The sequence below is a fragment of the Dipodomys spectabilis genome, unplaced genomic scaffold, assembly GCF_019054845.1.
Source record: "Dipodomys spectabilis isolate Male_0828 unplaced genomic scaffold, ASM1905484v1 ptg000567l, whole genome shotgun sequence".
NCBI classification, from domain to species: domain Eukaryota; kingdom Metazoa; phylum Chordata; class Mammalia; order Rodentia; family Heteromyidae; genus Dipodomys; species Dipodomys spectabilis.
Window position 1 is genome coordinate 2,909,839 of NW_024871244.1, and position 10,577 is coordinate 2,920,415.

Here is a 10,577-nt window from a genome sequence, read left to right on the forward strand (position 1 = left end):
GTAGGTCCTTGAAAGAGGAAGTGAAAGGTGTGGTGGACAGGATGTAAATTCCAACTCCTATTGATATGTAAATCAGCTTCCCTAAGCAACCAATCAGAGACTTCCTTTCCTGGGCCCACCCTCTTTCAGTATAAATAGAGTGGAATTCTGAGACTCAGGCATTGCTGAAGATCCTACATCAGCAGGCTGGAGGCCATTTGGAGCTTGGATACTCCAGGTGAGGATTAGAGTGAGAGAATCTACTCCTCTTTTAATTCTTCTCTCCTTGGTTTGGTGGTGTTGGTAGTGGTATTGTTTTGTCGGTTGCAGGGATTGAACCCAGTGGTAGGGCAGTGTTGCTGGGTCACTTTGTGCTCAAGACTGGGCATTGTCCCTGGGCCACTTTGTGGTCAAAGCTAGTGCTTTTAGCACTTGAGCCACAGCCCACTTGTGATTTTGGAGTGGTTAATTGGAGATAAGAATCTGTGTCAGGGGGACTTTTGTGGCCGAGGCGGTTTCAAAGCTTGATCCTTAGCTCTCAACCTCTTGAGTAGCTAGGCTTCTATGGGTGAGCCACCAGCACCTCATTAGATTCTAGGAATGATGGACCCTGACACTGCCCAGGCCTTCCAGAAGGAATTGAGATGTGCCATCTGTATAAATACTTTTATAGAGCCAGTCACCTTAGAGTGCGGGCACAGTTTTTGTCGACCTTGTCTCTGCCTCAGCTGGGAAGAGACCCAGATTCCAGCCAGGTGCCCTGTGTGCAGGGGACCCTGCCAGCAGAGAGACCTCAAAACCAACGTGGTTCTGAGGAGCCTGGTGGCCATTGCCAGAAGAGCCAGCCTCAGGCATTTTCTGAGCTCTGAGGAATACATGTGTGGGACACACAGGGAGACAAAGCAGATGTTCTGTGAGGTAGACAGGGCCCTGCTCTGTAGGAGCTGCTCCCAGTCTCAGGAGCACAGGGCTCACAAACACCATCCCATAGATAGGGCTGCTGAGGAGCAGAGGGAGATGATTTCAAAGCAGATGCATGCTGTATGGGAAAAGACTCAAGAAAACCAGCACAATTTACAGGAGAATAGGAGACTCATCAACCGATGGATTTGGTATGTGAAGCTATCCCGAGGCATAACTAAGGATGTTTTTAGAGTGCTGTTTTTAGAGCTGGGTGACCAGGAGGAGGAAAGACACCATTCCCAGCTACTGATCAATGAAGAAAGAGCCATGTTACTGCAACTCAGAGAAAGGGAAACCCAAATGCTTCAGAAGAAGCATCAGCTCAGGAATATGTATCAGGAGCTGATCAAAACATACCAGAAGCCAGATGTGGAACTGCTTCAGGATGTAGAGTTGATCCTAGAAAGCTGTGAGTCAGTCTTGTTCTTCCTGCCTCTTCCTCTGAGGCCAGAGCTCAGTGGCCCTCCCATTCCTGGACTGATAGAGAGGCTCACCCAGCACCGGGTGGAGATTGCCTTCAATGACGCTACAGAGAATCAAGATCTTGGGAGTTGTGTTGGACACGACAATCCCTATGCAGTTTTGAATTCTGAAGAGTCCTTCCACTTTACTGCTTTTGGACACCAAGTCTTCAGCTCTGGGAAACATTACTGGGAGGTTAGTGTGGATGACTCTTCCACCTGGGCCCTGGGAGTTATTAGGGATTCCTCCATAGGGAGCAACCTCACTGAATCTCAGGATCTTTTCCTCCTTTTGTTTGTGAAAGAGAATACACTTTCCACCATTTTTACCACATCCCCACTGCTGCCTCACTATGTAGAGAAGCCTCTGGGCCGGGTTGGTGTGTTTCTTAATCTTGACGATGGCAATGTGAGTTTTTGGAATGTGGCTAAGAGTTCCCTTATCTGGAGATACCCCACTGGTGCTGTCCAATTTCCTGTCAGGCCCCATTTTTTCAGTGGTAGCCTGGTGTCCTAAGTGAAGAGACTCTCTATGGGTTAGGAACTCTATGGCAGAGAACCTTTCTCAAATGAGGCAAACCACTAATACTGTACTAATTTGAATTTCTCGGTGCAGTAATCCCATTTTTTCATGAAATATGTTGGTAATAATAAAATGTAAAATGTAGAAACCAATACTAAATGAAGATAAGATAAAGTAGCAACAATGTAACAAGAGAGCAAATAAATATTTAAAAATTGCTATACAAATAAACCCATGCAAAACTGAATCCCCAGTGACTACTTTTCACCCTGAAAGGAGTTGGAGCTCAGAATAACAATAAAAAACAACACTTAAAGCAGTGGGCACTGTTGTTTTACCAGTAATCCTTGCTAATCAGCAGGCTGAGTTCTGAGGATAATGCATAGCCAGGACGAAGAGAAAAATCCAAGCGACTCTTATCTCCAATTAACCACCAAAGTGGAGTTGTGGTTACGTGGTAGAAGAAAAAAAATCCCACAAGAACAGGGCTCATGCCCTAAGTTCAAGCCCCAGAAACAGCTAGAACAAAAAAGCAGTACTAGTTTCAGTGACACAAAGTTCTAGAGCAGCCTTTTTATTAATAGGTCCTGTTATCCATCCTGGGAGGAAAAAAAACAAACACCTCTCTCCTCGAGCATAGGGGTGTTTACACTTTCTATTAGATTGGATTCTTTAACTTTCAGTATCATTTCCTAAACAAGGGGGGAAAAAAACGTATACTCAGAGAAAGAGCTGTTAATAATGGAGAAGACTGAAAATGCATGGTTGAACACTAAAGCTGAAGGCATGTCTTTAAATAGAAGAAGTAAGTCATCTTTTGGGGGTCTACAAATGAACAGAATACTATGGTAGGCTAAGAGATTCACAATAATAACTATGGCAAAGCTTAATTTATATATTAGGCATACTGAGAAGTTAACAAGAGATACCAATTGTGACAATATAACAGGATGCTGTGCAGCTGTGATGGCTCTTTTTGGATACTTAACTGTAGTTCTTTCATCCCCTGTGAAATTATCATATGGAGTTAAAAAAATGCTTACTTTTGGTGCTGGGAAAGTGGCTCAGTGGTAGAGCATTCCCTTGCATGCATGAGGCCCTGGGTTTGATTCCTCAGCACCACATAAGCAGAAAAAAAGCCATAAGTGGTGCTATGGCTCAAGTGGTAGGTACTAGCCTTGAGCTGAAGAGCTGAGGAACAGCACCCAGGATCAGATTTCAGGCCTCACGACCGGATGCCCCTCCAAAAAAAAAAAAGCTTACTTTTTTGTTTCCCTTTCACTCTAGATACTTAATTGTTGTGTGTTCATCCCTTCTGTAATTATCTTATTGATTATGAAAAAAACTATTACCTTCTGATTCAATGATATGTATGTAGTGTTAGACTGCTACTTCCCTGTTGGCAATTCAGATATAGGAGGGTTTGCTTTCAAAGCTCATGGTTCAACAAACAAGAACAGAACACTTTCAAGATCCTGGAATGTGGAAGCTTATGTCATCGATTCTACAGAACTTACTACCCTAAAAATATCATCCTAGATAATTTTCTAATGTTTATAGTGAATAGAGTATTAACAGTGTGCTCTTATAAAACACACACACACACACACACACACACACACACACACACACGAGCATTAGTAGGTTCTCTTATCAGTTTATCTTATATATATTAATTTACCATTTCATTTTAATATAAGCTTAGTCATATATGGTGTTTATTAGCCTTTTGATCCAACATAAAGCTCAGGAGAGTGCATAGATCCTTAGTTTAAGCCCCTGGACTATTTCAGAAAAAAAATTAAAATGGGTAAGTCACAATAGAAAATAGAATTGGAGGAAGTAATCTCAGATCCAGGGATCCTTTTCTGACACACAGTTAGGTGATGGACATTCAGGTGATTACTGGGTTCAGACTGGTGAAGGAGATGGGCGTAGGGGGTAGGTTCCATGTAGACTTAACAATGATCACATCTCATCCAATAGCTAGTCAAGTTGGCATCTGTCTGTCATCTCAGCTATGTACAAAGCTTTGATAGGAAGATCTCAATCCAGGAAAGCCTAAGCATAAACACAAGATCATATTCCAAAAATAAGCTAAAAAATGGTATGTTGTATACAGTTCTGGTACTGTACTGTTGAATTCATACCATTTGCTTAAACTCTGCAAACCAATTTATTTAACACTAAATTAATCTATAACAATGCAATGATGTTGGTCCAGTTTTTCAATTTAGAAAACCATTGGCAGGTGTTAATAAACATAAGGTGGTGCTGAGTTTATTAAAAGAATGTTTGTGTGGTCATGTTTCACTGTATAAATGTGAGTATAGAGAATTCAGTGCAGTCTTGGTTTATCTTCCCACACGTGATTTTTAGGGTGACTTCACCTTCCTATTATAGGATTAAAAGTAGTATTTGTCACTTTGACCACTTTTGGTAGTTTTTGACTGTTGTACTGTGCACTGTTGCTTTTATTTTTCTCTCATTTCCAGAAAAAAAAGATAAATCACTTGCTGTAATCATGTTGTAATACCCTGGCTTATACATTTAAATTTCTACTGTTTATTTCTGTGATATCTATGTTACATTCAGACATCATTCTGACATTTTATCTAATCATACAAACATATACTATTCCATCTTTCTTTGCATTATCTTTCTTTGCATCTATCTTTGCATTAGTAATTAGTAATATCCTAGATACTGTGTTGCTCATTTCAGAACTTCATGATTATTTTTACTACTGGCATAATTAATGCCATTGACAAAAGAACTCAATAAATTAGATGTAGTCAAAATTTTCTACCTTATATATCTAGAAGCACCAACAAAACTACTTTATTCTTGTTTGTGTTTTAAATTTCTGGCCTATATTGTTATAGATCTATATTTTTTATTGTATTTTATTTATCTATTCATTATTTATTTTTGTTTAATTAATTATTTTTTGCTAGTTTTTAAAATATTTTATTTGAATAGTTGAAGAAAGGAGCTGCCATTCATTAAAGTAGTTTGTGAATACAATGCATCTTGATCACTTTAATCCATTTTTAACATTTCCATTCATCTCTCCCAAACACTTATTCTCTGATTTTTCTTAATTTTGTAGCATATGCATTGATTTTTTTTTACTTGCTCCTGCTTTCTACCACTTTGCTATATTATATGTCTACTTTCATGGTAGAACACTTTTGCTGGTTAAAGATGATCTAGTATCCCTTTGAAAAATCATTTTATGTGTAATTGAACAATGTTATATTTGTTAAATTAATTCTATAAAATTTAGGGATTCTTTGAATTCTGAAAGTGTATTCAATCTTCATCACCTTGGAATATTCTCAAATATTCATCATTCATAAAGAAATCTCATACCTGTCTGCAGCTATTCTGAATTCTCCTTAGACTTCCAACCCCAAAGAAACTAATGTCATGCCTGATTTTGATAATTCAAAATTTCATTAAAATCAAATCATTTTATGTGTTATTTTGTGTCTGTTTCTTTCCATCTAGTCTGTTGTCAGTGTTTCCACTAATATCAATTCTCTATTTCTCTTTTTTACTTGATAATGGGCTATTTCATGAGGATAAAATGTTTTGTGAACTGTTTTCCTATTGGTCAGCGTGAATTTTTTTTTCAGTTCTTTGGCTGTCATGGATAATATTGCTGTTTTATACTTAAGTGTATAAAAATTATAGACAAAGTTTCTAGGCTGTACAAAGTTTCTAGGCTGTTTGGTATTTTTGTAACTAACTTTGTGAGGAACTTTTACACTAATTTCCAAGATGAATGTGCTATTTTACAATGTATGAGAGCTTCAATTTCTTTACATCCTTGTCAAACCTTCTAATGCACATCTTTTACCCATTCTGGTGAGTATGAAATGACATCTCATTTCTATTTTATAAGTGATTTTACAGGTGCTAATGCTTTTGTCTGTTTACACATTGTTCGATTAAGAAATTTCAAATCAAATTCTTGATCAATTAATTGGGTTACTGATCCATTTTTTCCCTTTTTCTCCAATTCTTTTGTTTTGGAATAGGAATGTTTACACCATGTTATTATATATTGAAGATATGGTGCTCCTCATCCTCTCTGTCAACCTTTTCCTCTTCTTCCTTTCTCTTCTTTCTCCTCATTGTTGCTCTTTCTATACTTCCTTTTTTTCCTCTTCCTCTTCTTCCTTCTTCTTACTCCACCTCTTTGTTTCCTCTTCTTCTTCTCTTCCTCACTTCCTCTTCTTTATTGGACCAAAGCTTCATACTGTCCTAGTAAACACTCTACCACTTAAAACTGGACCATCCTAGTTTTTTTTTTTTTCACATAGGGTCTAGTGCTTTTACTCAGGCTTCCCTAGAATTGTGATCCTACTGTCTTCACTCTGAGTAGCTTTAATTAAAGGCATGTGCCTTTATACTTGGCATATAATTGGTTTTTCTTTTTTTAAAAAAAATACATTTACTTTTTTTTGTTGGTAATGGGGCCTGAACTCAGCCTGGGCACGGTCCCTCAGCATTTCAGCTCAAACTATCACTCTACCACTTGAGCCACAGTGCCCACTTCTAGCTTTTTCTACTTATGTGGTGCTGAGGAATTGAACTCAGGGCCTCATGCATGCAAGTCAAGTACTCTACCACTGAGCCACCTTTCCAGCCCTATTTTGTTTTATTTTCATGGCAACTCTCAGCTAAGAATTTTCTTTGAGTCTCTGTGGACATTTTGAAGCTGGAATTTTGAATGGTGTTGGAAGTCAAAGCTACAAAGAGTTTTGGAGAGAGGCAATGCATTCTGTTAGCTCTCCATTTATGCTAGTGTCTGAACATGAATGTAGGTCTTTTGGAGACAAAAGTGGAGTGTTTTTGTATAAGTAGATGTGTTTGGGTGCTGCGTTCAAGTGAAATGGTTAAGTCATATTGTAATTTTGATTGGATTGAAAAATATGCAGGAGAGCAATAACATACACAACTAGGTGTATGGGCGACTGAGTTCACAGAGAAATTTAGCTAAAGTGGAAAAACACATGCTGATTGTGCACTATCCTGAAGTCTGAGAACTTAGAATCAAAGGAGGGAAAATGAGAAACACACTTGTTCCGGAGTTCTCTCTCTGCTCCGATATCACCATCATGTGTTACTCTTGGCTACTGTCTCTCAACCAAGATCAACTAAAACTCTGAACCATGAAGCAATATAGCCTTCCCTTCTTTTTTCTTTTTTATGTGCATTGTTAATTTTTTATTATTGTGAAAATACTATGCAGACGGGTTAAAATTACATGGTCAAGATAATGAGTACATTTTTTATCAAGCATTGTAACTTTCTCCTTTGTTTCCCCTTCATAGCCCTTCCCATCTCACCCCCCCTCCCCCACCGAATCCTCCTTCCCCCCTCCCCAAAGTGGTAAAGTTCGTTTTTCGACATAAGGACATGTACATCTCATTGTTGCAGTGGGTCCACTAGTATCCCTATTTAAACGATTTGCTTTTTACCCTTCCCCTCCACAAGTTATACCAACATCAAATACAGTGAAAGCAGGGGTTATAGTGGGGGGGCTGGGTGGAGGGACATACAAAGCAACAAAGAAACCAACTCCCCTTCCTGCAGGCATGCTTCCTTGAAGCTCTTTGTCTAACACGATCTCTCACACAGCCTCTGCAGAAGGTTGCATGGCACCTACTGGCCACATAAAGATGGCCACTCAGCTGGAGATACCAGGAACCACTGGAAGTGCAGAAACTTAAGCATTTGACCTTGTTTCTCTGGCTAGAGACTATTCATTGTATTTGCAGCACCTTATTCTGTTGCCGATGTCAAATCAGAAGCCATCTATCCACCACAGGCAGCTTTATTAGATGTTCAAATTGGTTATGGAAGTGTCCCACCCACCTGCGCCGGCCTCTCTTTCCTGAACCCAGCTAAGGACTCCTTGCAGACACATCCTCATGGCTGCTTTGCCTGCTGTGATCTCTGCTCCTTTCCAAATGCTTGCTTTGGCAGCTTCCCCTCCATTGTGCCTGTACTTCTTGGACTGGGTTCCCATGGTGGTTGGATATTGAGCTGCTTCTTAGAGGAGGAAACAAGGGTTGTTGTGTACAATAGCAGGCCTGAACTGGCCTGGAGGCAGGACAGACGCTATCTCAGGTTGGACTTTTCAGGGCACAGTGCAGGCATCCTGCCACTGGGCCCTGGGTCACTGTGGTGAGCAGCAGTCACATATGGCACCAACCGCCCTTTTTGGCTTTACAAAGGGCTGCTCTCTGCTAATAAACGAGTTTTTCTTCCTGCTTGATTCGGCTCCCTGCTGTTTCTGATTGTCTCCCGGGATAAGGGAGGCTAGGGAATGGGTGAGCACTGCATGGACCTTCCCTCGTGCCCTGTCCATCTTTCATGGGACAGATGAAGTCCCAACACCAAGGTATATCTTTTCCAGTTCTTGGGTTGAACTCAAGGCCTGGGCACTGTATGTAGCACTCTACTACTTGAGCCACAGTCCCAATTCTGGCTTATTCTGTGTATGTGCTACTGAGAAATTGTACCCAGGGCTTCTTGCATGATACACAAGCACTCTCTCAATAATCCACATTCCCAGACCTCTCATCTTTTTCTTAATGGTAGTTTTTTTTTTACATCAGTATGCTGCCATTTTACATCCCCAAGTTTAATTTTCTGAATACTGGTTATTTCTACGAAACCTGATCTTCTCTTCTCCTGCCTGGTTTCTTACTGTTCCTTCATTGGCCTCATAACAAAATCTAAATAAAGGCTGCTGAGAGCGTCAGTGTATCATATAAGTACCCAGGCCTGGAACCCTGGAAGGGAAAAGCCATGGACCTGAAATGAAGAGAATGAGGCAGTGTACACAAGGAGCATATCTGAAAAACAAATGAGTAAATAAAAGGAGAAGCTTTGCATAAGGTCTGTTTGCATTCAGGGAGGTAGTATACAGAATAAGTAAGTAGGGCACTGAAAATTTTTTGTGGCATTCTAGTGCTTAAACTCAGGGCCCGATGCATTCCTCAGCTGTTTTCCCCAAGGCTGAGGATTTACCACTGCGACAGCTCCACTTCCAGCCATCTGGTCATTAATTGGACATAAGCGCCTCCCAGGCTTTCCTTCCTGGTCAGGACTGTGAATCCTGCTCGTCTTTCTCTCTTAAAGCTGGAGCTCTACTCTCTGGACCACTGTTCCACTTCTGGTTTTCTGGTGGTTTATTGGAGATAAGAGTCTCACAGAATTCCTGCTCCGGCTGAATTTGAACGGCAATCTCGTGAACAGGAATCAAGCGGCTTTCTTCAGGAATTCACCAAGGAGACCCTCCACACAAACCCTTAGTCTAAATCTCAAGAGGCACTAGAGAAAAAGAGATACATGAAGACGCGTCTAGTTTGTTCTAGATACTTAACGTTGGAGACACACAACACTCATAATTATTAGATCATTTTATAGGAGCAATGAAGACAGTTTGAGGATCGCTCCAGCTTTTGGGCCTCTCATCTTGAGACAACAGATTCACTGCAGCTCAATGCTAAGTGACAGAACTGGGGTGTCCTGTGGATATTTGCTCCCAAATCCTGTGACACTCATTTCTAACTTTTGGCTTCAAACCTGTGACTGAGAGGAGAAGATGAGGAAAGAAAATCCTTCTCAGAGAAAACAGCTATAAAGAATATTGGGTAGTTAATTTATAAATTCAAACCTTTGGAATGACCTGATAAGAAGTCAGATTGTCCAGATTAAAAAATGAAGAAGAAAAGAAAGAAGGTGCCAGTGGCTGAGGTGTAGAGAATCTGAGTTTGAATCCAGCCAGCATAGCAAAATCCATGACACTGTTATTTCTAAGAGATCACAGAAAAACCCAGAAGAGTGGCTGTGATTCAACGTTAATGCACTACCCTTGAGCAAAAGGAGCTCAGGGACAATGCCTAGGCTCATAGTTCAACACCAGGAACTGCCTCCTCAAAAAAAGTCTGTATCTCCATGTTTTTGGGTATGTATGGATGTATTCCTATAGGTGAAGCTGAAGAGTAGTTATGATGAAAGGCACCAAGCTAGGAAATTTGTATTCAATAAAATGATTTAGTAACAGAGACTGCTTTCATGACAATGCATAATCCAGGGATCCCCTCACTGTTCCCAGTGTAGCCTGAGGGTTTCTCTGCATCCCAGGCCTGCTGGAAGAAGTCTCTCTCATTGTCTGGACAGGCAGACAAAAGGCCTCACTCCTGTACAGCTGTGTAACAACTCCATCTGGGTCAGATAGTGAGGATGATTTTGGGCGGGCTCTGAAGGTCAGGAGAAAAAGGTCTCTTTGTACCCCAAACTATCTCTCTCCCCAGTGCTCTGGTTTGATAGGAAGCCTTCATTTGTGCCACCTCCTGTGGCAGGCCAAGTCCTGTGCATTTATCCTTCCTTTGTGAGACTATATTCCGGTGTTCAGATACAGTGCTCAAGAGTCCTACTGGCAGGGGCTAAGAAGGTGGCTCAGTGGTAGAGTGCTTGCCTTGCATGCATGAGGCCCTGGGTTCGATTCCTCAGCACCACATAAGCAGAAAAACAAAAAAAAACTTATGGAAGTGGTGCTGTAGCTCAAGTGGTAGAGCGCTCACTTGAGCTGAAGAGCTGAGGGACAGCGCCCAGGCCCAGAGTTC

General features: G+C 40.8%; 1 protein-coding gene across 1 annotated transcript; it reads left to right on the top strand.

Moving 5' to 3' along the window:
- Positions 1-582: 582 nt before the first annotated feature.
- Positions 583-1,920, top strand: LOC122100149 (tripartite motif-containing protein 43-like). The gene is made up of 2 exons (XM_042670538.1): positions 583-1,134; positions 1,270-1,920. The coding sequence occupies exons 1-2, from the start codon at positions 583-585 to the stop codon at positions 1,918-1,920; spliced, it is 1,203 nt and encodes a 400-aa protein (XP_042526472.1).
- The last annotated feature ends 8,657 nt before the right edge of the window (positions 1,921-10,577 follow it).